Source organism: Nycticebus coucang, chromosome 13, assembly GCF_027406575.1.
Source record: "Nycticebus coucang isolate mNycCou1 chromosome 13, mNycCou1.pri, whole genome shotgun sequence".
In the NCBI taxonomy this organism is placed as follows: Eukaryota; Metazoa; Chordata; class Mammalia; order Primates; family Lorisidae; genus Nycticebus; species Nycticebus coucang.
This window is the reverse complement of record NC_069792.1, coordinates 79,806,384-79,833,309: the sequence shown is the minus strand read 5'-3', so window position 1 is coordinate 79,833,309 and position 26,926 is coordinate 79,806,384. Positions and strand designations below refer to the sequence as shown.

Genomic DNA, 26,926 nt, shown 5'->3' with positions numbered 1-26,926 from the left:
CTTAGTAGGAAATAAAGATACTGGGCCCCGGAGAGTGGCAGGTGGGTTGGGAGAGGCATTTTTCAGACCGGCAGTCGCTTCCTCTTAAGTCTTCCCTTTCTTGGGCTCTCTGCCCTTCTCCATTTTCAAGCATCCTTTTCCAGGAACCCGCACACTGTCTGCCCTCTGCTCCGGAGGCGTACCTGGCGGGCAGGCAGCGGGGGAGACCCGTCCTCCAGGGCGCCCGGGGCAGCCGGCGCAGCGCGGCTAAGTCCCTAATCCCCGCAGGCGCCTCTGGGCGGCGCTGGTGCCCGGCCAGGCCCAGGTCGGATCCCGGGCCCAGGCGCGCTGCGAGGTGTTGGGGGCTCATACCAGGCCGCTCCGCGCTCCTGCTGCCCGCTGGGCAGCCGGCCGCAGCCGAGCCCCCAGCGCCCGCGCCCCCCGCGGCCCCCGCGCCGCGCCGGCGCCTCGGCCGGTGGCCGGGGGGTTATGAATGGGCGCAGCGGAAGCACCGCCCACCCCGGACGTGACGCTCGGCCAATGGCAGCGCGGGCTGCGTGGATGGATGAGGTCAGCGCTGTCGTGTCGGGAATGGAATGTGTAAGTGTAACATTCAGAACCGGGTAACATTCGGCGACCGAACGCGGCGGTCGGCAGCGGTCGCGCGAGGGCCTGCGAAGCGCCGCTCGGGGCCGGCACTGCCCGCGGGGAGGACGCGCCGCCGCCGCCGCCCAGCGCCGCCGCCGCCGCCTGCAGCCCGGCCGCCGCGCGTCCCGGGGGCCGGCCCCGCGAGCGCAGGAGTAAACACCGCCGGAGTCTCGGAGCCGCTGCAGAAGGGAATAAAGAGAGATGCAGGGATTTGTGAGGTTACGGCGCCCCAGCTGCAAGATGCACTAGCCGGCTGAACCCGGGATCGGCTGACTTGTTGGAACCGGAGTGCTCTGCACGCGAGTGTGGATGAGTTGAAGTTGCCTTCCCGGGGCTCGTTTTCCACGCTGCCGAGAGGAATCCGAGAGGCAAGGCAATCACTTCGTCTTGCCATTGATTGGGTATCGGGAGCTTTTTTTCTCCCCTCTCTTTCTTTTCCTCCTTGTTGCATGCAAGAAAATTACAGTCCGCTGCTCGCCGCCCTGGATGCGGAATATTCAGCCCCGCTCTCTCCCGTGCATTGTGCAACCCAAAGATGAAAGACCGAAGGGGAGAAAGTTAAAGAAATCGCCCACATGCGCTGGATCAGTCCACGGCTTGGGGAAAGGCATCCAGAGAAGGTGGGAGCAGAGAGTTTGAAGTCTTTACAGGCGGGAAGATGGCGGACTGGAGCTGAAAGTGTTGATTGGGAAACTTGGGTGATTCTTGTGTTTATTTACAATCCTCTTGACCCAGGCAGGACACATGCAGGCCAAAAAACGCTATTTCATCCTGCTCTCAGCTGGCTCTTGTCTCGCCCTTTTGTTTTATTTCGGAGGCTTACGGTTTAGGGCATCGAGGAGCCACAGCCGGAGAGAAGAGCACAGCGGTCGGAATGGCTTGCACCACCCCGGTCCGGATCATTTCTGGCCCCGCTTCCCGGACGCTCTGCGCCCCTTCTTTCCTTGGGATCAATTGGAAAACGAGGATTCCAGCGTGCACATTTCCCCCCGGCAGAAGCGAGACGCCAACTCCAGCATCTACAAAGGCAAGAAGTGCCGCATGGAGTCCTGCTTCGATTTCACCCTTTGCAAGAAAAACGGCTTCAAAGTCTACGTATACCCGCAGCAAAAAGGGGAGAAAATCGCCGAAAGTTACCAAAACATTCTAGCGGCCATCGAGGGCTCCAGGTTCTACACCTCGGACCCCAGCCAGGCGTGCCTCTTTGTCCTGAGTCTGGATACTTTAGACAGAGACCAGTTGTCACCTCAGTATGTGCACAACTTGAGATCCAAAGTGCAGAGTCTCCACTTGTGGAACAATGGTAGGAATCATTTAATTTTTAATTTATATTCCGGCACTTGGCCTGACTACACCGAGGATGTGGGGTTTGACATCGGCCAGGCAATGCTGGCCAAAGCCAGCATCAGTACTGAAAACTTCCGACCCAACTTTGATGTTTCTATTCCCCTCTTTTCTAAGGATCATCCCAGGACAGGAGGGGAGAGGGGGTTTTTGAGGTTTAACACCATCCCTCCTCTCAGGAAGTACATGCTGGTATTCAAGGGGAAGAGGTACCTGACAGGGATCGGGTCAGACACCAGGAATGCCTTATATCACGTCCACAACGGGGAGGACGTTGTGCTCCTCACCACCTGCAAGCATGGCAAAGACTGGCAAAAGCACAAGGATTCTCGCTGTGACAGAGACAACATGGAGTATGAGAAGTAAGTGGCTGGGCTGGTGTGCCTTTGCGTACAGACCTGGGCCCTGCTGCCCTGGTCCAGGTGTGAGGTTGGCGCATGGCTTGGGGGCAGAGGAGCCCCCAGTTCTCTGCCTGTGCTGAGCCTGGGACGGAGCATCCCGGCTCAGTTGTGCAGCCAGAAGCTGGAGGCAGAATACGAGCTCCTTGGGTGAAGGGAAGAGCGTGGAGCGCTGTCCTGAGCCAAGTAGGCGACAGTGTCCCCCTCTTGCTTAGAAAGCCTTCAGGGCTGTGTGTTTCCTGTTCAGAGTAGGAGTTTGATCTGAGTTTGGAAATTGCGCTTCACCCACGGGTATGGGGGGGGTGTTTCTGAGGGTGTTTAAACACCCTGAGAGGCTCTGATCTACGCACAGTCCAGAGACCTCCCTCCAGGATTGATGCTTTGTTTGCTTTTCTCACGAGCACAGGACCTGCTTTCCCTGGAGTTTCCCCAACTTCAAATTTCCATCTTTCTGTAATGCTGTACTTTGTGTTGTTAGCTGTGGAAGTGTTTTAATTTTAGCTACTAAGCTTCATATGACTTTCTTCTCCCTTCCCCATGGCATTGAACTTTATGAAGGGAAACTTTAAACTTGTTGGGGCCTGTGGCCTTATATGCATGCATTCATTCATTCACCTGTATAAGTCTTGTCTTCTTTCTAGGAGAAACTGTTTCTTTAAAATGGGCCTCTGCCCCACTGCTGTAAACTCCAGTTACTAATTTAGATTTCCTTTTCCCCTTTGTGTTTATCTATTTGCATATAAATCGTGGACTGTTACTCTTTGAATGGACCGTGAGATGCTTCCTTACCCTCTGTAAAGAGGCAAGTTTTGTCCAGTTGCTAAGTAACTGAGTTGGTTACTTTGTAGCCCTTTTCATATTTCCTTTTCCTTCTTAGCCACAGTAACAGACACACTGGATGTGGGGTCAAACCTAGATTTTACACATCTGTTTTGCCCTGAGCTTGGTGGGTCACTGTCCTAGTAGCTGGCTTGGCGCCCAAAGTCTCCGTTGTATCTGGCTGTAAAAGAGTTAGTGAGTTCCTACACTGCATTTCCACGTTACGCCAGTTAAAAACCAGAGCAGCCTTGTGCTACCCAGGGAAGGAAGGGGAACCTCTCAGCTGAGTACAAGAGGGACTGGCAGAGGTTGGCAGATTTTGCAATTGATTCAGGAAATGCAGAATAGGGGAACCGCTTCTCAAACATGATTGGAACAGGAAAGGGTATGGTTGGGAAACCGGCACTGAAATGAAAGATTTGATTGCTGTCTGTGGATTTTCTCAGACACATTGGCCTCTGTAGAGTGATTGGAAGGGAAATTAAAATCCTCCAATACTTGATCATAGAGAGTGAGGGAGAAAGTATCAAGCTCCCCAACCCCCATACGTTTTGCTTTTCAGGCATAAGAAAAGCCCGGAGCTAGGATCAATTACGAATCTATATTTCCTCTTATTCAGGGGCATGTGTGAATGTTGGGTGCAGTTGAAATGGATTCAAATTTTCTCACAGAAGAAACTTAAACTAGGGTTAGTATGGAACTGCTTTGTTTATACAACGTTTACATTGACCTGTTCTTGTGGGTGCTTGTGAGGAAAAAATGCTTATAGCCTTTCAGGAATTTCTTTGTCTGGTTTATGGTGGAGTAACTCGAGATGAAGTCTAGCCTTTCAGTGTCTTCGGAAGCAGTCTCACCGACTTCTGTAGAAAGAGCACAGTGTTTCTCCATTCTTCTAACGGGCTAGAGCTGAGAGTTCACATTAGGAAATTTGAATTATATATTTACTTGGGAAGTACCCTTAACTCAATAAAAGTTATATCTTCCTTGCCCTCTTATTCCCCCAAATAAGTATCTACATACTCTGCTGAATGGAAGCTTTCTCTAGAAATCAGCAATGAAGGATGCTGATTAATTTTAATTTAATTTTTGAAAGTTTAATTTTTGGGGTGGCGCCTGTGGCTCAAGGAGTAGGGCGCCGGTCCCATATGCTGGAGGTGGTGGGTTCAAACCCAGCCCTGGCCAAAAACCACAAAAAAAAAAAAAAAAAAAGAAAGTTTAATTTTTGCTGCGTATGTTCAACTAATTTTTGACCTCTTGTGATTGGTCCAAGAAATCTGACACCTGCCTTTTGGTTTATGTTTAAAGACCACAAGGGGTCAGGACCTCAGGATTGGGTCTCATCAGAAAAGTGGAATTTAGGAAAGCAAGTTTATTCTTTCTACCCAGTAAGCAGAGATACTTCTGGATTTTCTTTCTTTCTTTCTTTCTTTTTTTTTTAGAGACAGAGTCTTACTTTGTCGCCCCTGGTAGAGTGCTGTGGCATCACAGCTCACAGCAATTTCCAGCTGTTGGGCTTAGGCAATTCTCTTGCCTTAGCCTCCTGAGTAGCTGGGACTACAGGCACCTACCACAACGCCCGGATATTTTTTTGTTGCAGTTAGGCCGAGGCTGGGAAGGTGCTGCCTTCTTTCTTTCCTTCCTTCCTTCCTGCCTTCCTTTCCTTTTTTTTTTATTTTTGTTCACAGAGTCTCACTCTGTCACCCCAGGGTATAGTGCATCATAACTCACAGCAATCTCAGACTCTGGGTTCAAGCAATCCTCTTGCCTCAGCCTCCTGAGTAGCTGGGACCACAGGTGCCCTCCACATAGAGACAGGTTCTCACTCTTGCTCAGGCTGGTTTGGAACTCCTGAGCTCAGGCAATCCTTGGCCAATGCCTTGGCCTCCTAGAGTGCTAGGATTACAGACGTGAGCCACCAGGCCTGGTCCTGGATTTTCTTTATGTTGTCTTTTGCGTACCCTCTAGCCCTAACTGTGCTTAATAAGGCAGTGCTTCAGAACGTTTGCATTCACTAGCCTGCTATACCTGGGGTTTTAACTCATTGTACTCTCATTGAGCTACTGGAATTATTTATCTTTGAGAAACAGTGCTTGCAAATGTCTTTGCCTTTTGCAATTGATCCTAGGACACGTAAAGGTGAACCAAGAGTGGAGAGAATATCCTAGCAGAGCAAGCAACACTTGTACCCCACAGTAAGAGCAACTGTGATGCTGCTAATAATGGTGTTGTCCAGAAGTTAGTCTTGCATATGTGAGATGAAGACGTCCTCTCATCAAGATTTGCCCGTGTCTCCTGGGCTTTAGGAGGGGGAGATATTGGAGTTAGGCCTGTAGGCGTGGTGTGTCTTAAGTGTGTCTTCTCATACTTGTGACCTTTGATTCATCACCTTGAAATTAGTTTATCCTCTTGTAGAATGGGGTTTAAACTGCTTCAGAGGTGCTCTAAGCATTCATTTGGTAATGGCTTGTGAACGCAAGCCAATTTTCATCTCCTTTATTAGCAAATGCCTTTGAAAAAATACTTCAGTTTGCTTTGCTCCCCCAAGCAACCCCCTAGAAATTTGCTCTGGACTTACAGGGTCTGGTAGTTAGATTGGAAATTTACCATACCATGGCCAAGTTAGGATACTGTAGAATATATACAAATGTATCAAATAAAAAGATAGTCCCTCTTAGTGAACTAGAGCATTATGTGTCCATAGAGATTTAGTGCTAAGTGGTGAAGGACTTCTGTCTCACTTGAGCTTTTGTGAAAATTAGGCATTGGTTGTGAAGGCATAGAAGAGCTATGTGGAATGAAAGAAACCACCTTTCTCTTGTAACAGGAAAAATAAATTTCTCTTGTCATTTTGACCCAGACGTCCAGGATTATATTAAAGCATTCATTTTTATGACGCCCATAATTAATTTTCATCGGTTACGTATTGTCACAGATGTAGAAGCCACCAGCTAAAGTAAGTTGCTGCGGTGATCAGATGATTTGTAATGAGGCTTTAGAGAGATTCCGTTTTACCTCCTTTAAGCTTCTTGTGCACCCTTACAGAATCACTATATTTTTGCATGACCTTCATAGTTCAAATCCCCTCAAAGGGCATTTTTGTGAAACTTCCTATTTTTGGCCATCTGAATTAGAAGAAAGAGAAGGAAATGAGTGGGGGCGCTTCTGTGTTTGACCCCCCGCAAGGAGAGCAGTGGTGGATATTTTAAGCTCTCTCTGGGGGACAGGCAAGATGTCTTTTTGACATCTCTCTTTTCCTGTGGTTGCTAAAGCTGTATGTCACAATTCTGGTATCTTTAAGGGTCTTGAAGATAAACGATCATTCCAGCTTCCAGTAGCCTCATGTACAGAGATTTGTTTAAGGTCAGGAAATGGGTTTGTGGCAAGGGTAGCCCTAAAATGCAGGCCTCCCTTTTGTCCCCTTGATCTGCGGTATTTTCATTTCCAATTACAGACACCCTAGAAAGTTCTCCAGCCATTAGGAGTTCCTATTGATGGTGTTTCTTATGGAGTTGCTCTTGGAATTCTCTGGGAGCCTGATGGACCAATTTGTCATGTGGTTTCTGAGGCTGCCACACACCCACTGCTGAGGGATCCTCAGACTTAGGGACTCTTGCTCTGGGAGGTAAGATTGGCTTTAATTATTTACTAAGGTGGGTAGGTGCCTGGGGCTGCTTAGTCTAAGGAGTTTTTTGAAACTTTCAATTTGGCCGTAAGGTGTTTAGGGAATAGGCTGTGAATTGACCAAACAATAAGCTGAGTTCAGATGCATTCATAGTAAATGAAAATGTGCACAAGTAGTAATGCTACATGCTTTTTGGGGTTTCCCCCCATTATCTCAAACTACTTTGTGGAATGAAAGAAACCACCTTTATATCAGACACCTGGAACAAGTTCACCATCCAGCAGTGAATCTGAGGTGAATCTGTTTTCCTTCTCCAAAATGAAAGGTGAGAATTGTCATTCGATAGCATGAAACTATTTCTAAAATAAACCACATAAGCACAGTTAAAAAACGAAGAGAGGGCCAGCCCCACGCACAGTGATGAAGTTGGCAGAGAGGGTCTAGTTCTCTCCTCCCCTGCTTTTCTCACCTCTGCCTAAACCTGCTTTCTGGAGAGCACATGAGAACCTCAATCACGAGGAATCCCTGAGTAAAGTTTGGGGTGTTGTGTACTACTTCTGGAGACATTTGCATTTTGACTGAGTTTAGAGTAGGAAATGAGGGTTTCTGGCTAAATCTGTATCTTAAGCTCGGCAGCGGTTCTCAACCTGTGGGGGGGGTGACCCCTTTGTAACAATGAAGATACATCCTGCATATCAGATATTTACATTACAATTCATAACAGTATTAAAATTATAGTTATGAAGTAGCAATGAGAATAATTTTATGGTTGGGGGTCCCACCACATCATGAGGAACTGTATTAAAGGGTTGCGGTATTAGTAAGGTTGAGAACCACTGAGCTAGAGGCTTATGGAATTTTATTCTACAGATACTGGGTTGCTACTAAGTTTTGGGCAGGTCTTGCCAATGGGTGGCCACCTTTGGTCCCCTTTAGCGTCACGGTAGGTTTGGGTGGCACAGAATTGGCAAAGGGGGAGATGCCCTACCTTGTTGGTCTAGTTATTGTGGTGGGAAGACTTGAAGATCTCCCTGCTCAGAACTCTTACCAGTAATGACCTTGAGTATGCCAGTGTCACACCAGAGGTGTTGCTTGACAGGCCCTGGCTGCATTGCCTACACCCACCTTGCTGGGTGTCTTGTTTTCAGCCTATTATTTTACTGGTGTGTTTACTGAGGGCAACAGTGGTGAGGTGGTTTGTCTCTGGCTACATGGCTTGTAAGTGGCTTAACTTAGGATAAAACCCAGGTTCTCTGGTTCCTACGTGTCTGTTCTCCTCTCTGGGCCTGTTACCACCTCAGTACATTGACTTTCAGTGCTGCGTATTCAGAATGAACCAGACAAGGCAGAGTGGTCACTGGATTCTGCCAGCTTCTGGAGGTGTTTCGTGTTTAAACAAGAATATGGAAGCTCACCCTTCCCAGGAGCTTAATAACTATAGATTGAGTTTTCTAATCCAAAGATCTGAAATCTGAAGTGTTCCAAAGTCTGAAGTGTTCTCAAAGTGTTTTGAGTGCCAACAGGATGCTTAGAGAAAATGCTCATTGGAACATTTTGGATTTCAGATTTTTGCATTAGGGATGTTTGACTGCAACTATATAATACAAATATTTCAGACTCTCCCCAAAAGTCCAAAATTGGGAACATATTTTGTATGAAAAAATAACGTGCAATTGTCTTAATTTAAAAGCTCTTCCATCTTGACTAAGTTCCTATAATAAATGGGATTCCCTCTAGACTAGATTTGTTTAGTGCTTGTTTTTTGGATTTACCTTTATTATCTCATTTAACATTTCAACAACAGTGTGTGGGGATGAATCCCCATTTTACAGAGAGAATGTTAGGCCCCAGAGGGTAAAGTAACTTTAGCAAGAAAATGACAGAAGTCTCACCAGAAGAAATGACAGATTTCTCACCAGAAGTCTGATTCCAGAGTCCCTTCTCTTGTAGCAAATGTTATCTATCACCTTGAGGAGTCAAATACAGTTTCTACCTGTTGACATGTTCAGTTTTTAACAAGTGTGAGTCACGCATTTATTTGTGTATCAGATTTTTTTTAATTTTTTTTTTTTGAGACAGAGTCTCACTTTGTCACCCTTGGTAGAGTGTGTGGCACCACAGCTCACAGCAACCTCAAGCTCTTGGACACAAGAGATCCTCTTGCCTCAGCCTCTCAAATAATTGGGACTACAGATGCCCGACACAATGCCTGGCTATTTTTTAGAGACTGGATTTCACTGTTGCTCAGGCTGGTCTTGAACTCTATATAGCACAGGCAGTCCACCCACCTCTGCCTCCCAGAATGGTAGGGTTACAGGTGTGAGCCACAGCATCTGGCCTTTAATTGCTTTACATTCCCATTTCCCAAGGAAAAAATTTGGCTCAGTGTTGTGGTAAAGATGGCCTCTGGTTCTAACATATAAGCACTGACCCCCTTGAACTCTGTGGTTCAAGGTGCATTGTAATTTTGGCTAAGTAGATCCTGTTTGTAATTCTCTCCAGAGTTCTTCTAAGAACTCTAAGAATTTGCAATCTAGTGACCTTTTCCCTAGTGATAGCCCCCTGCGGGGTTTCTGTCTGTAATTGTATGTGAACTTTGGAGATGTTGCCTTAGCTAGTTGGAGGCTGAGGTGACTGTGACCCTAGGTAGACCATGAGATCTAATGGAACAGCTATGGAAGATCCACTGGAAGGTTCTGTTTCTGGAAGATACCACAGCTCCCATGGCCTCAGCCTCCTTTAAAGAGAAACAGTACTTAAAAAATTGTAAAAGTTATGCACAGCCTGTGGAAAATTGAGAACATATAGAGCATATGAATGTCCAATTAAATTTCTTTTCTGATTCCATTATACCAGCTAGCCCACTAGTGTTAAACTTTGATGCAGTCTATTCCAGCCCACAGATGTGCTTACATTGTTCTAACTCTGCATATCCAAGTACCATGTATAGATATGTTCATTATTATTTATTAATAGAAAGTAAATAATAAATTGAACACATTTTTCTTAAGCGTCTTATTTACCTTCCAGTCACTTTTGTAAAGTTGAAGTCAGACCTTAACTTTGTGTTTCTGGATGTTGTTTTTTTACTTAACGTCATGCAAGAGCATTTTCCTGTCGAATGAAATAGTGTTTGAAAATAGGATTTTTAATGTGTGATCGTCTTCGAAAAGAGGATTTGTAATGCGTGATTTTATTTTCCTCACCGCTGGACCACAGTTTATTTTAATCATTACCATTTTCTTAGATATTGAGCTCATTTCCTGTTTTTTTTTTTTTTTTTTTAAATTGTAATTACAAGTAGGTCAGTGATGCATTTCACGGTGTCCAGTGTTTCCTTCTTGACTAGGATCTTTTTCTTGAAAAAAAACACAACCAACTTCCTCCTCTGTTCCCCCATCTCCCGCCCCAATCCCTTTCTGGGCAATTGCTGTTTTGAAGGTGAGGCTGAGTGCCCAGTTAGTGGAGTAGGCCTCATTAAATGGCTGCTTAGATAAACATTTGTAGGTGTTAATTGGTCCTGCCTGGGGGGGTCTTTGAAGCTCCACAGCTTTCTGTTCCCTTTGAAGTTTTGTTTTTGCTCCAGCCAAAAACCTCTCTAGTCTCTCACTGAGCAGGCACCCCCAGACTTCTCTCCAAGCACCGCGTACACACCCTTTCCTGGGATTTCAGAACCTGCAGGCCTCACCTGGGTTGCAGTCATTCTTTTAGCTAATTGTATCAGTTTCCCCTAGGAAGTGAATTTGGGCAGGTCACTACTACCTCTGGGCATCTGAGTAAAGCTGTGAGGTTCTAAGCTTAGAGGAAGCCCTATTCTCAGTAATTTAAACACTGAGAGAGAAAACAAAGTGAACCGAAAGTTCACGCCTGGTTATTTTTAGGGCTTTTTTTTTTTCATCCTAAGTGATTTTGGTAGTATAAAAAATTTGTGGGGATGCACATCCTCTTTTTGTGTCCCCTTGTGTCTTCTGTGAAGCCCTTTAGGAGTGTGACTAGATCCCAGAGATTCCTGGACTAGGTTCTTAACCTCTCAGCCTCAGTTTCCACAGATGAAAATGGAGCTCCCAATACTGGTCTCACAGGGTTCAGAGGATCAAATGAGGTGGGACGTGTGTGACTGTACCTTGTAAATAAACGCTAATGCGTTTTTATTACTACTAAAACCATCTCCCTGCCATTTTCTAATTCACCACAGAGATTCATAGAGGTTTACTTAATGTCATAACTTGCCTCTTGTTCACTGAGCTGCAGAAATAGCTACTCACCTCTTCCTTGATACTTAAATCCCCAGGAATTTGTAGTAGGTGCCCTGGAAGGCTGGCCATTGTTTCTGTGAGCTGTGACAAGGCTGTTGAGAAGAGTTCCAAGAGGTCAATGCTTAAATATTGAGGGCCTTCCAGCTGGGGCTTACATGCGGCCCAGGGTAGGGTGGAAGGAGGTGCAGGCGGTCTTTGGGGCAGCCAGTTACTTCCTTGACCCTATGTCCTTCAAGTTCCCTGACTGCTCTCAGAATGCAGACAACCCCTTTCCTGGTTGGTTTTTAGATTCTCACCAGTTGAGGATGACGTTTGTAGGTAACTGAGCTCCATGTGGGAAACCTCCATGGACTGGTTCAGAAGGCCCTGTGGTAACAAAGAGCAGATAATCACTCAGGTTACCTTAAGTCATAAGATTTATTGAGGAGGGACTGGGGACAGACACTGAACTGGAATTGCTCTACTCTGGTAAGTTCTCAGGACCCAGCACAGCGCCTGAGACAAGCTCCTTCGTCCATCCCTGCTCTGGCCCTTCACATCTCTCTTGGCTGCCCCTGTGGCTGCCGGCCAGTGTTTCCTGAGGTCTCTCTCCCATCTAGGCTCCGGGGGAAACCTGTCTGGTTGACCTTCCCAGTGAGCGCAGCTCCTTCTGGGAACAGCCATTCATATTAGACTGTGGCTTGGGTGTGGTGGTGACGCGATTGGGAAAGGACTGCCCTGTCCCATTGCTACTCTTGATTTAATTGGTGGCTGCTCTAAATTTGCTTCCTGGAACAGAGGACTGTGGTTAGGGGAAGTTGGCTGTGGCAGGCACTGTTGAAGCCATATCCTGTTGGCACACACGTTTGAGCCTGGTTGGTGATAATGGTAATAGCAGTGGCAACTCTTGTTTATTGAGAGTGTCCTGTGTGCTGGGTAATGGACAGTTTCTTTCTTGATCTGTATGTCTACCTAGCAGGAAAATACTTATTTGATCTCCATTTCACAGAGGAGGAAACTGAGGCAGAAAGTCTTTAAAAGTGGCATGCCTAAGAACACACACCTAGGAAATGAAGTGGGGCCATCGAACTTCTGAATGTGCATTCTTAACCACAGCACTGTGCTGTGTTTGAACAGCTGGAGCTGATGTCATAAAGACCACACACTCACAAACGCTAGTGTGATTGATTTATAGACTATCACTTGGGTTTCTCACCTAGAAGTTATTGAATGTTTCTTTTGAGAGACAATTCTAACCAGTGTGGCAATCTGGTTTCTTAGCCTACAGTAGATTAGAAGCAGTAAATTTAAAAATGAGAGAGGGATTCTTACAGACAGATCTGGGGAAAAAGGACAGCTGGTAACCCAAATATAAAGAAGCTGGCCAGGAAATTATGAAATATAATGCCCAGAAGAAGTAAAGAAGCCTGACAATTTAAGAACAGCAGGCCCTGTGCCCAAGTGTGTGTCCTGTACGTTTTTCAGGAGCCAGTGTGCCTCTTAAGTTCCAGCACCTAGCGTCCTGCCTGCCAACAAGTACGACTTCTGTGTATATTCGCTGAACTACCACTACTGACCTGCAGCCCTCATTGGTGTTCACTGTCCTTTAGGAAGGTATAAAAATAAGTACTGCATTTCTTATAACTTTAAAAGTCCATATGGGTAGTAAAAAAATATTTTGATGGCCGGGTGTGGTGATTCACACCTGTAATCCTAGCAGTTGGGAGGCCAAGGCAAGTGGATTGCCTGAGCTCATGGGTTTGAGACCAGCCTGAGCCAGAGCAAGACCCCATCTCTAAAAATAGCCAGGCGTTGTGGCGGGTGCCCGTAGTCCCAGCTATTTGGGAGGCTGAGGTGAGAGAATCACTTGATCCCAAGAGTTTGAGGTTGCTGTGAGCTGTGATGCTACAGCACTCTACTGAGGGTGACAAAGTGAAACTCTGTCTCCAATAACAAAACAAAAATGTTGATGCTCTTAAGAATTAAGCTCTGCATTTGAAAACTTCTCTATCAACTTTTGCGTGTTCTCCAAGTGTTCTGGAGAGACACAGGGTCTCCTTTAGGTTATCATTGGTTTTTGCTGCTAACTCCGATTTCTGAGTTTTTAGGATGCATTTCTGTTGTTGAAACTTGGGAGAAATGGTAAGTGTTCACATATGCGGTGTGGGCCAGCAGAGCTAGCCGCTCGTGGTTGACTAGTGGCCGACTTGGGGTGTGCGCTCAGGTGAAGACAGTGGCCCTCAGCCAGGCCAGGCTGCCCTGCCCAAGGTGCGGCATATGGAGGTTGGAGTTTACAGAAGGGAGAGGCCCACGAGTGGGTGAGGGGACATGTCTTCTGGTGCCCAGGGACTACCTGGCAGCTATGTTGGGGCGCTTGTCATTACCTTGCTTTCCGCACTTTCCTAGGGGGACCCGGGATGAGAACTGATGGGCAGAGGTATAGAATGGATTTACCACTTCTTGCGGACCTGGACCTTGACCTACCAGATGGGGGGACATGATCTACAGTGCTGCTGATAGAAAATGCACCCACTGTCCTGCTCCAGCGTGCCCTGGAGGCTTCTCGGAGTTAACCTCATGTTGTCAAGGCAGGCTGGTCCCGCACTGCCTGGGTGCTCAGCCCCATCCCTGTGGCAGAGCCACGCACCTCCTTCTCCCTCCTCTCCCCATACGCCCCAGCTGGAAAGCTGCTGCCCAGCTCAGGCCAACTTCTTCCAGGGTCACTTCCCTGACACCCCAGACTCTTACTCCCACTGGGGCTTCCCATCCCTTTAACTATCTGTCTCTCTCTCTCTCTCTCCCCAGCAGATGGTACAGCCCCTGCTGGGTTCATCCTGGTTTTTCATGAATTTACTCAACAGATACTTACTGAGCACCTACTCTGTGCAGGCATTGGCGGTAAGACATGGGTCCCTGTCCTCAATGCTGACAATCTAGTCATGTCAGTCTAGGCTAATACCAAAGAAATCATGGCGTATATTGGAAGATGCCGGGTGATGTGAGGAAAAGCAATGTGTGTGGAAAGGGATTAAGGTCTTGATGGGACAGTGGAGTCTCCAGGCAGGCTTCTGAAAACAGGATCTGCCCCCCATTTCCTCCAGGCCAGTCACACTTTGGAGGGATAAAGTTACAGGTTTGTAAAAAGCTCACCAGGTGGTTTGGATGCACAGTGGGTGAGGCAGTGAGGGAAGATTTTGCAGTTTTAATTATGGAGGGGAAGGAAGGCCTCCTTGGGAAAATGACTTTGAGCTCTCTTACCATTGTACCTTTAAAGCCCCAGCACCACAAAGGGGCTGGAGTGCCTCATAGTAAGTATTCAGTTGTTGTTGCATAATTGAAAAAAAATTTTCCTTTTCTTTTAAACTTATGGGAGTGCTACTCCTTTGTTATAGTCAAAGTATTGAGTCTGTAAATGTTCTTCTCTTTGGTTTATAGTAGAACACAGGCTTTTCTGTCCCTTCAAGTTCATTTTATTCATTTGCTGATTCATCTAGAATTTCTCTTCATTTTCAAATACAAAGTTTCTTCCAATACACCTTTTTTTTTTTGTTTTCAAGGTACTTTCTTTTCTATTCCTTTTTTTTTTTTTTACTGTTGTGTTGGATGAAAATATCAGTGAAACCAAATTAAGAGGAACTGAGGGGGTTTGCTGCTTTAAAATGAATCTAAATAATGTACTGCTATAGGAAAAAAAAATTCTGTTTTTTTTATCATTTAATTTTAGCAGTCTGTAGATATTGGTTCTTTATTTTTTTTTCCCAGCTTAATTGCAATTTTTCCCCCAAAAGGTCGGTTGAATAAAACTTTTGGCTTACATTTTTTGCTCAAGTTACATCCAAACTCTGTTAACTGATACCGAAGCCTTGCCCCAGAGTATATAGTAACATAGGGCTTAATTGAGCTATCAGGCTTCTAATGAATTCATATTGAGATTTATCGCTTAATTAAAAAGCAAAGAGGGGAAAAAGCAAAGGGAAGGTGTACAATTGTTTCTCCCGCTGGCCTCTATTTCCTACATTTAAAATCTCCTGCCTTGTTTGTGTTAGCTTCTAGAATCCTACAAGATATTGTACAAACGTACTCAAGGTATATAGATAAAATGGGGAATGGGCTGTAGGACAATTACTTGACTTCTGAGTAGGTCTTAAAAATTGATTCAGATTTGGTGACCATCATGTGACACTTGATTAAGTATGAATTATGTTTTATGTTTTTACAAAGGTTGGTAAGGCCATTCTCCAAAATTATATCTAGCTCTGTATATTTGAAACAATCTGAAAACCTAATCAGAGGGGCTATAATACTGAGATGCTTTTGCTTTACTGAGAGACAGAATAAATTTTTCTGAGAACACCATTTCTTCTACCTGCTCCTTTAAAATTCACACTGCATTAAAAAAAACCTTTAAGCAACACTTTTTACGATAGCTGCATTTTTAAGTATGCAAGTGTAATGTTGTAAACCTGTAAATGTAGGACAGTCAGTTATTAATTCAGAGTGGAAATGTATAATATTGTTTTGTATTTAGATTGTAGAGTTATAGTACATGTTTTGAAAAAATGAGCAATATTTGATGTTAAGATAAAATTTAAGTACTTCAATGTTTAGTAGCGTTAAAAGGTAGAGTGGCAGGGCGGCACCTGTGGCTCAGTCAGTAGGGCGCTGGCCCCATATACAGAGGGTGGCGGGTTCAAACCCAGCCCCGGCCAAACTGCAAAACCAAAAAAAAAATAGCCGGGCGTGTGGCAGGCGTCTGTAGTCCCAGCTGCTTGGGAGGCTGAGGCAAGAGAATCGCTTGGGCCCAGGAGTTGGAGGTTGCTGTGAGCTGTGTGAGGCCATGGCACTCTACCGAGGGCCATAAAGTGAGACTCTGTCTCTACAAAAAAAAAAAAACAAAAAAAAAGGTAGAGTGGTATTTTCCTGTACTTATTTTAGACTTAGCCACGTCTAAGGTGTAACTCAGGCATAGAAGAGGACAAAAAGGATTAAATGTCAAAACAAATCTTAGGTTTCTATGAACACAAGCTAAGAAACAGACGATTTTTTATATGAAGTGGGGATCTAGGGAGAGCTAGTGTTTGAGCCTCTTTGGGCCTCAGTTTCCCTCATCTGGCTTTGCTGCACAGACCTCACGGCTCATTGTTGATGAGAGCTGTCACGTGTGTGCATCACATATGTGTCCGTGTGTGTGTGGTATGTTGGTTCAGGGAGGGGGGCCTGGTATTCAGCTGACCTCAAACACTTATGCTCAGACAGATACTTTTCTATGGAGAGAAGAGCAGTGAGATTGTGAAAATGGTCTGCAGCTGTAGCATAACTCTTGTATGGTGTAGGTGAAGAAATAGAGACCCAGGGAAGTCAGGCAACTTCCCCAAGGTCAAGCTCATTGGGTCGGTATCCAGAATCGAGCACACAGCTCTCTACTTTTTTATTTTTTGGTGACAAATTATGGAGTACACATCTTTGGACTGTTAGCTGAGGAGCGTATACAGGGTATATGTATGGTTCTGGATTCTGATGGTTCAAACTCAAATGTTGGCTCTGTCACTAGCTCAGAGATCTTGGATAACTTCTCTGTATCCATGTCTTCATGTGTACAAGGGTGATAAAAATAATTCCCACTTCACAGGGTTGTTATTGTGGGGATTAAATGAGTAATAAGACATGTAATATACTTAGTGCATAGTATACAATAAACACTCAATAAAGAACTATTGTTACTGTCATTATTAATCTGTTCCGTTAAACCACATTAGACGCCTGCAATTTCAGATTTACCATTTGTACATGTTTATGTTTGTTTTAATTTCATTTCTTTCATTTGACCCGTCTGTTTACAGCTCATTATAATTGTGGTGTGCAATAGGATACAGTAGCTTGCCAGTCCTATAGAAGCTCTTGGTGGTTTGGCAAGTGCCCAGAATTCCAAACATCTGTTGGAACTGTTGCCAAAATACTGTAGATTTTCCTTTCCCGGAAGTTGTTCAACGAAGAGTGCAAATCATTAATGTGACTTTGCGTCTTTAAAAAAAAATTCTTTCTTCTTTTACAAAAGTATTATGTTTCCCACCGGTTCTGTGAAGCTGAGCAGCCACAGAGGTCTTGTTCCTGCCTGTTGAAAAAAACATTAAAATGGGTAGCAGATGTGCCTGTGGGATCACCTGAAGTGACTTGCACAGATAAACCTCTGTGAGATAGAGAAAGTAAAACTGTTTTTTCTTCTCTAGCAATCCAAGTAGCCAGCCAGTGATCCTATGGTGCAGGGGCACTTAGCAAGTCAGGAAGCAGTAAGGGTGTATAACTTTCTACTTTCCACAGTTTGCACAGCTATTAACAATTGACGCCTTTTCCTTTAGGGTGGCATTATTGGCAGCAGCGGGACGCAGGCCTCTGCTCTGGGTCTGTTTGGTTAAGCAGTGTGCACCTACCCTTGATGATAAACTTGTAACAGTGGTCAAGGTAAAAGTTAGGGGGGAAATTCCAGCCTGTGTTTTGAAGACCTAGTAGCATTCAGACACATCGGAACTTGTATTTTTTATTCTTTTTCCTAGAAGACACAGCTGCAGTTATGAAAACACAAATTGCACATGAACTTTATGGATACCCTGTACAATACCATTTTAGCCACCAGATCCAGATAATGTCTGTTTCCTGTTCAGATGCCACGTTGTTACGAACCTTGCTGTCACTGAGTCACCTGCGTCCCTTGGAACTTCACCATAGCCAAAAAAAGTGTGTTACAGTGACTATATTGTTGTAAATTACCAAAACATCTAGCTTATTTTCTAACATCAGCTTTTTAAAAAGAGATTTTTGTGAATGGTTCATGGAGAATAAGTAAACCCTTTCTGTTCTCATCTCCAAGTAGATCCTGCTTTAAGCAGAGTGCATGTTTGTGCATATTGGTGATTATAGACCCGTATTTGTATTAGTCTTTGGAGCATGTATCAAAATCCAAATGCTTTCTTTTTCCCTTGGGAATATTTCCATAGCAGGTATTTGGATATTATTTTCTGCCAAGATTCAAGGGGCTGTTTTAAAAAGTGCTAGTTTATTGTGGGATGGTCCCTCTTTCCACACCTCAAAGTCTTCACAGAATGCCCTTCTTCCTTCCAGTAAGCTGACTTGTAGATTTGAGATAGCAATGTGATAAAAATACCATATGGTATTTCCAGTGAACTCATTTAATTAGATGAGATGAATTAATTGGATTTTTTTGACATGTCTCTGAACATATAAGATTCTGGCGTTGGGACTCCTAGACACGGTGGCCTGGGAGCTGTCTCCCTTTGCTGCTATTCAGGACCTGTCGTAAGAACTATTATTTGAAGCCTGTCATTTCAGTCCCCCTTGGGGGTATAAAAATGGTCTAGTGATTTTTCAGATAGCGGAGCATAAATCAGCAGCCGCTTGGCCTGCCCCTCAGTCCAGGGCATTCCCTGGTTATCACCAGCCTCATCAGGAAAGGCCTCTATTACACATCTTTGTGTCCATGTGAGCAGGTGAGACGGTAATCTAAGAGTTAGTTTCCAGCACGTACGGAGGGACTCCTGGAATTTTTTCTCCTCCTTCTATTCTCTTAGCTTGTATGATTTTGAGAATCTAGACCTGCAGGCTTTGAGGGTCCTCCTTATCTTATGTCTTTTAGGGCCTGGGAAATTCTGGAATTTAGGTGGTATGCAGTGGGTAAGGGTTGTAGTTCTTAAATCCCTTTTGGAGCCTTAGCTCATTCTGCCTTGCTTTATAATTGTTCAGTTTTTGACTCTCCAGGTTTACACACATTCATGGGTAAAGTTGGTTCATTCTTCTCTGTATCCTAGAATCCACTCCCAGTGTGGTAGTTTTCTTCATAGGTGCTTAGCAAATATTATTATTATTTTATTGTTATTTTTGGAGACAAAGTCTCACTCTGTCACCCCTGCTAGAGTGCAGTGACATCACAGCTCCATGCAACCTCAAACTCTTGGGTCCAAGTGATTCTCCTGCCTCAGACTCCCAAGTAGCTGTGACTACAGGCACACACCAACATGCAGGGCTGATTTTTCCATTTTTAGAAATGACAGGATCTCGCTCTTGCTCAGGCTGGTCTTGAACTCCTGCCCTCAAGCATTCCTCCTGCTTCTGCTTTCCAGAGTGCTAGGATTTACAGGCATGAACTAACACACCCGGCCAGAAATTTTATTACATTTGATTAGCCCTTTGTAATTATTTATTTAGTCTAAAAATTCCAGAAGTAAAGCAGAAGGTAAGAATATGCTGTATTCTGGACTTTTTCAGTTTTTAAAAGTTTTTTATAGTATATGTCCTTTTCACAGACCAGAAGAGTCAGACAAAACATATTGGGATTAAAGCAGATAGTACCTCCTTTCATGGTAGAAAAATGTGCCTGATAAACTTTTTCTACCTATCATTTGCCTCCAGATATATTTTGATCACAGAGTTATTTGGATGTTTCATACTCTACTTGGGCTCAAATTGTTAAGTTTTGTTTCATTTATACTTTGAATGCTAGTTAGCTCCATCAGAACAGGGATGGCGTGTATTTGTTTTTAAGCTGTCTCCCTGGCACTTAGCTCAGTGCCAGGTTTATAGTGGATCCTCAAGAAATATTTGTTGAATGAGTGCCTTTGGTCATGGTGGCCTGTTAGTAGAGAAAAAAAGACTTTTGGGACTGAATTGTTAGAATTCTTTAATTATTCTTTAATAACCCGAGAATATTCAATAGAAAAAGTAAATTTAGAAAATTTTTAACCCCCCCCCTTGAGTTTCAAGATAGTAGAATTAGAGATTTACCAAAATCAGATGATGATTTTTCCTTTTGGAATAATTTGAGCCTTTAACTGTCCTTTTAGCTACAAGTAGGTTGCCCATCATAACTCTGTAATATCACGACAAGCCTGTTTTCTAGAACTTGAACTGCATTGTTTGTGTTGTCTAAAACAAACACCACTTCTTGGTCAGGCACGGTTTATGTTGCTTTGAAGCTGGCTTGGTTTGGAGGAGCTGAGAGATGGTGAATCCATTGGAGAGAATTGTGGTGGAATTCTTTATTAATTCTGTATTGGAAGAGGCACCCCTGTTCTCTTTTTGGCACTTTGAGGCATTGCTTCCTGGAGTAAGGGACAGACTGTGCCCTTGGAATCAGAGTCTCAGTCCTCTGTTTTCTGATGAACAGAACAGCAGCTTGTGATGATCAGCCAAACACTTGTACAGAACAGCTTTCCAAGGCTCCAGTCCTTCAGCATAAACCACACAGCGGAGGTGCAGGAATGCGGTTCTTCAGTGTCATCTGCCAGGGATGTGATTTTCCACACGTTCAGTTACCATTTTGATCCCTGTGCCACTTTGTTTTTTTTTTTTTACAAGTTCTTGGTTGACACTTCTCTGCAGGACACCACCAGCACCCACGACCACTGACAAGGATGGGTTTTATACACCCTTTCTCCTAGGTACTCTCCAGCTATGTCTTTGTGGCTGTTTACAAAAGCCCTCCCTCCCATCGGAGTCACCTTACTCTCTTTGCTTCTACCTTTAGTCCTGTTTCTCAGCAACCCTTCTTCCTTCTTCCTGTGTGCACACGTGTACACACACACACACACACACACACACACACTTTTCCTGTCCCCTGGCTCTCCCTTATCCTATTTTAGCCTCCTGCTACCATCAATTTAAACTCTTCTAGCATGTAAGAGTTCTTAGCTCATAAGGTTGATTTTACATAGTAAATTTAACTGTTAAGATAGAGTCACCTAAGGGTTACAGCATAAGTCCGGTGAATGCTTTGGAAAAATATTATTATTATTATCATTTTTTTTTTTTTTTTGAGACAGAGACTCAAGCTGTCACCCTGGGTAGAGTGCTGTGGCATCACAGCTCACAGCAACCTCCAACTTCTGGGCTCAAGCGATTCTCCTGCCTCCGCCTCCCAAGTAGCTGGGACTATAGGTGCCCACCACAACACCCGCCTATTTTTTGATTGCAGCCATCATTGTTGTTTGGCAGGCCCAGGCTGGATTTGAACCCGCCAGCTCAGGTATACGTGGCTGGCACCTTAGTCACTTGAGCCACAGGTGCCGAGCCATGGAAAAAATATTTTTTTAAAAATCCAGACTATAAGAGTAATACTTTAACATTATTAAATGCAGACATTTTAGAAAATAAAGTGCCCTATAATATGTTTCTCATGACTACCTTGAGTAATTTAGTATATATTTCTATTTTGTAAGCACATTATTTCCTTAAAAATAGGATTAGTAAAACATACTCTTTATAATTTCTTTTTTGTAGTAAAGAAGGTTAATTATATGTCAGACATTGTTTCATGTCAGTAAGTACAGATCTCCCTTTCATTCTGTTATAATAGCTATAAGGTATTGTGCTGTGAACATAATCTGTGGGTAGGTTATAAGTGAGTGTAAAATGTAGCATTTGACTCTTGATCAGTCTCTATTTCTCTTCTCTCACCCCTAATTCTTTGTCTGAGAATGAATAGTACTCTATTTTAGCAAAATAAAGTGGGGTTTTGGGGGGTATGGGAGATAACGAATTTAAATGCCTTATTTTTTAGTTGCCTACCCCAGTTTATGTTTTAAGAGTTGGGATGTTAAATTTTTAATATCCTAAGGCTTAAATTAAACTTAATCTTTTTTTTTTTTTTTTGAGACAAAGTCTCACTATGTTGCCCTTGGTAGAGTGCTGTGGCATCACAGCTCACAGCCTCTAACTCTTGGGCTCAGGTGATTTTCTTGCCTCCACCTCCCGAGTAGCTGGGACTACAGGCGCCCGCCATAGTGCCCGGCTATTTTTTGGTTGCAGTTTTCATTGTTGTTTAGCAGGCCCGGACAGGGCTCGAACCCACCAGCCTCAATGGATGTGGCCAGCGCCCTACTCACTGAGCTATGGGCACTGAGCCTAAATGTAATCATTTTTTAGTATGTAAATAATATACAGTTTAATTTATTTTTGTTTAGCCAAAAGACCAAAGACCACTAACCAAAAAATTATGAGTTTGATTAGTTATTAATCATATGATTAATAAATAAAAGCTTTCCTTGAATCGGGACTGCCCTGAGATTCAGAATTACATGTAGTGGAAGTTGGGGTATGACCCCTTAAACAAGTGTAATGAGTTAAATGTGTATTGATATTTTTTTGTGGAAAGTGAGCTTTAAGGTACAATTGCTGTCTTTTTCACATTACTTCACATGGTGCTTTCAAGATGTTTACTTTCTTTCTTTGCACTAGTGAGTACTACTCATAACTGGCCAGATGATACTTAAGTCTGGGACCAGAGAGGTGAGTGGGCCTTACTGTGATTGGATCAAAAGTAAAAAAGAAAAGCAGAGGGAAAAAAGAAATAAGAGAAGGATACACATTTTTATCATTGTGGGGCTAAAATGCTGCATGCTGGATTTTTACTTTCATTAAATATGATTTATTTCTTTGGGATGAAGATGAAAATTGTCAAATTTCAGTTTGTTCTTCCCAGACCATCCACTTTTTTTTTTTTTTTTTTTTTTTTTAAGCATGGCGTTTTAGTCAGAGAGCAGCCACTGTCCTTCTTCGGTGTTTGCGGATTCAATCTGAACCAGACCAGAAACCCCTTTGCATTTTTCTCATGTAGCAGAAATGAATCCAGTTCATTTGATCTCCCAAGCTTTAGCCAAATGGGGCAGTGCATGGTGGCTCATGCTGAGAGGGGAGGATTGCTTGAGCCCAGGAGTTTAAGACCAGCCTGAGGAAGACTGGGATCTGGGTGGAAATAAATTAGCTGGGTGTTGTGGTACATGACTTTAGTCTCAGCCACTACTTGGCAGGCCGAAGCAGGAAGATCCCTTGGGCCAGGAGCTTGAGGTTATAATGAGCTACAATGACGTCATTGCACTCTACCCAGGGGGACAGAGTGAGACTCTGTCTCCCAAAAAAAGAAAAAAAAGCTTTACCCAAATAGTTGACAAGGGATCTGCCTGATTTCATAAAGAGGGATTATTAATTTGGGGTCTGTGTTAACATAGATACCTTTAAATCACATTGATTTGTTTTATTTCCTCACCTCCAGGTTTTATGTGTCCATGAACGTTGCATGGACATTGGATTTAATTTTCCCCAAACAAGTCTCTGAATGACCTTGTTCAAGTGTTCCTCGCAGATTTCAGTTCCCAAGTCATAAGATTGGGACTGCTGCCTTCTCTGCTGCCAGCTGGGAGAGGAAGGTGTGTTCAGAGTTGCCATCGATACTTTCCTCTCTACCTCCTGGCTTCAAACAGTATTAATTTTTATGTGCTCATTGTGCATTGTGTTTAATTAAAAGCAGTTCTATTCGCAGAGGCACTCACAGGATTTTTTTTCCCCCCGAAATGAATAAAACAAATAGGCATCTGGTATTTGTTTTGTATAACACAATCCCCATAAAATGAAGAGTAATAAAACATAATTATCTGTAAAGGCTTGCTTTATAAGCCTGAGAATGGGCTTGTTTCTACCAGGTTTTTAAATTCTACTCAGAGGACAAAGAGTCTCTTTGTATATTAATATATAACAATAATAACAACAAATGCTTCCCAATTACAGGCATGAATCCAACTTATCTTTTTATTAAACAAATGGTTTTTTTTCTCTGTTGCAGTATACATGATGAAAGTTTGTCATTACATTCTTTTTACGTAAACACATTAGGTCGAAGGAAAATATTTACTTCTTGTTCTATGTTCTGTTCAATCCATATAGCTTTATTTATGATTTCCCCCCCTCAGCCTGATGAAAGAAACAACTTTCTAGTTGGTTGTTGACTTTTTAGGTCACAGATCACTCCGTGGATTCTAAAACCTTCTTTCAGAAAAGTACACATTGAACTTTCACATACGTTTTTATAGTGTTTGTAGACCTTCTGGTTCCTATTTAAAGACCCCCATGATTTTGAAACTGTACTTCTTTAATCTGAAGGTTTGAGTTTTAGTATATGAATATCTGATGACAGAAATTCATTCAATGGTTCTGTAGCATTGGATTTAATTTCAGGGTTGGGCTACTTTCTAGGAATGGAGGAATACTCTCATCTGTGGAAAACCCTTCAGACTGTAGGAAACATAAAAATTATTAATTCAAAAGTGTATTTGCTGTCAGATTGGATGTCAGTGCCTACATCCCTAGGGGCTGCTGTTCCCCAGACCGTTTTCATTGTTTCTATCCAATGCTAGGCATGAGCCTTGAAGTGGTGAATTCATCCTCTGAGGTTGTGTGTCCATTTGCTGCAAGAATAAAAGAAGTAGTAACAGAATTGTGCGGCTCAGTATTTCATGGTGACAGTTTTATGTGGTTGTGTGATGTTGTAGAATCTTGTATGTGATATCGACCCTTTTGATTCAAAGCACAGGGCTTTCCCGGAGAAGGGAGGCTGCAAAAACAACTGAGTCTAACACGAAATTCGGCTCCTAAATAGTTACTCCGTTCTGTCTGTTACAAAACTAATTGCTTTCAAGAAGTAAAAGTACATATATTGAATATGTGTATTTATATCCCATTTGAATAGTGGTTTCTAATTTTGGATTCCTGGCCCATTTTTACATTGTCTTTTTGCATTGAAGTTATACTGAAATATTCATATTATTATGAATGTAGGCTAAATTAAATAGACAAAGATGCTTGCTTTCTCCCTTCATGTTGTCATCTCCTGGAGAATGAATAGCTTAAAATAAGTGCTTCAGTTCCCCATCCAAAGGGAAGCTGCATATTCCAATTCCAAAGGGAAGCTGCATATTCCAATTCCAGATCAGCAGTCACTTTGCCTGCCTGTTTGAAATACCAGTTTTGAACATACTTGGCAACTTAAAGTGCCCAATTAAAAGCTCTGTAGAAAGAGGAAGTCTGTAGATGTGCAATTAGTCCTTAGGATTCAGAGCATTTCCTTTATGTGTGGAATCGCTGGACACAATAGCTTTATGCCAGGTGCTTAGAATAGAAGGTATTTTTCAAGATGGATTATTTCTGTACTCTGCTGCTAAAGTGGTTGCCTAACCGGGCTCCCAACTCCATACAAATACGAGGGGTGGGCAGAAATGTTGGAAGTGGTCTTTCACAAAGTTTTAGGCAGTCGTAACACTAGCCAGCCATCCCAGTGATGGGCAGTGTGCAAACATTCCTTATGTTCCTAGACTCTCTATTTTACCTGACTGCCAGCCCCCCACTTACCACCTTTAATTTTTTTTTTTTAAGAGATGAGGGTTGGATGCCAGAGAATTTGTCAATATCATGTTCTTCTCCCTAAAAAATGAAGCTTCGCTGAGATTATTTATAGTGTTTATGATAGAGACCCCAAACACTCAGCACCTAATAGCTTTCCTTATTTACAAGTCAGATTCACCTAAGGGATATTATTCTTTTATTTTTACCGTGCTTGTAATGTTCCCTTTAAATTAGATTATCAGAGAGGATGCACAGTGACACAAAATTTATTGATGGTGAAAATGGGGAATGGATTAAGCTTTTTTATTTTAATGCTCTACAACAAAACAGGTCCATCTCATTTCAGTGAAAGTCCTGATTTTTTTGGCCTAAGTGACACACACGATTAACACAGAATAGATAAGTGTATGTGGACACGTGTCTCTTGTCGCCCAGTTGTTTAACAGATGCATTCCATTAAAGTTTGTGGTAAAGTGAATGTCTATTAAGTTAATTATTTTTCCCTAGTGTCTTCGAGTGTAAAAATGGTGGTGTCTTTTACTAGGCTCTGGATATAATATGTTCCCGTATGAGACTACCAACCCCGGCCCCCTCAGAAAACAAGAAACAATAACCAAAACAAAACAAAAATAAAACACCTTTCAGTTCTGTGAATCTAGAGGATGTGCTAACTTTCTGATGACACTCAAAATATTGTGTCCCCCTCATCTTAAGCCATAGGATATGACTTTAAGAACAACACTTTAATAACAAAATCACACAATAGTATCACCATCTGGAAATTATTACTCTTTTTTCTCACTCGTCTTCCTAATGTTCTTGTGGAAGAAAGGGCAATCACTGAGACTTTAGCAAATTAGTGAATTATTTTAACAATCTCAGCATCCTTATTTCCTTCCGTATTATACACTTGATATCCAAGTTGAATTGACTCACCTCTTTGTAAACATTTTCTCCTAACCTTTCTCCAGTTGTTGGCAGTGTCTTTGAATGAAGACTGCTGGGCAGTGTTAAGTAATGCTTACCAACTGAAGCATCCGGATCTCGACAGCAACAAAGGATCATTGCAGTTACTTTTGGTGAACATCTGGTATGACGTCATGTAGAGCAGGGGTGTCTAACCTGCTGTCTGTAGGTCACATGCAGATTATTTGAGGCCTGTTTTGCTTATCTGTGGTGTCAGACATCATGGGAAACGCGCATCCACCTTTTTTTTTCTTTTTTTGGCTTATCAGCTTTCGTTAGTGCTGGGTATTTAAAATATGGCCCAAGACAGCTATTATTCATTTAATGTGAAAATTGCACACCCTTTATCGTAGGGCACTGGGGCTTTAGGCCTGCAGCCCAAACGTATGTCAGTTATTGAGTATTAGCTGTGTATAAGAAGGAAGTATACTTAAACACTATTTCATCTAATCCTCACAAAAGCTCCGTGAGGGGTACGTTGGGCCGCTCTGCCATTATTTTTCATTTTTTCTGAAAAATAATGAGGGAACTGAGACAGCCTTGTTCAACGATTTGCCCAGAGTCCCTCAAAGTGTTAAGAGGTAGAGTTAAGAGTTGGACCCGGCTCAGGTAACACGCCTGTCTTACTTTCTTGCTTGGTTGTTGAACTGCTGAGCAAAGATCTGATCCTGCAGTCTTTGGACCTGCAGTCCAGTGAGGAACATGGACGGACACAGCCAGGCATGAGCAAGATG

At 43.3% G+C, this 26,926-nt stretch overlaps 2 protein-coding genes across 2 annotated transcripts in view; one reads left to right on the top strand and one right to left on the bottom strand.

Moving 5' to 3' along the window:
• The first annotated feature begins 564 nt into the window (after window positions 1-564).
• The window catches only part of EXT1 (exostosin glycosyltransferase 1), a 294,565-nt gene continuing 268,203 nt past the window's right edge, over window positions 565-26,926 (top strand). Inside the window, exon 1 of the mRNA XM_053559448.1 lies at window positions 565-2,333. Within this exon, the coding sequence (XP_053415423.1) occupies window positions 1,372-2,333 (962 nt within the window). The 5' untranslated portion in view covers window positions 565-1,371. The remainder of the gene's footprint in view (window positions 2,334-26,926) is intronic.
• On the bottom strand, window positions 593-1,078 carry LOC128563909 (uncharacterized). The gene has a single exon (XM_053559449.1). The coding sequence runs from the start codon at window positions 1,076-1,078 to the stop codon at window positions 593-595; it is 486 nt and encodes a 161-aa protein (XP_053415424.1).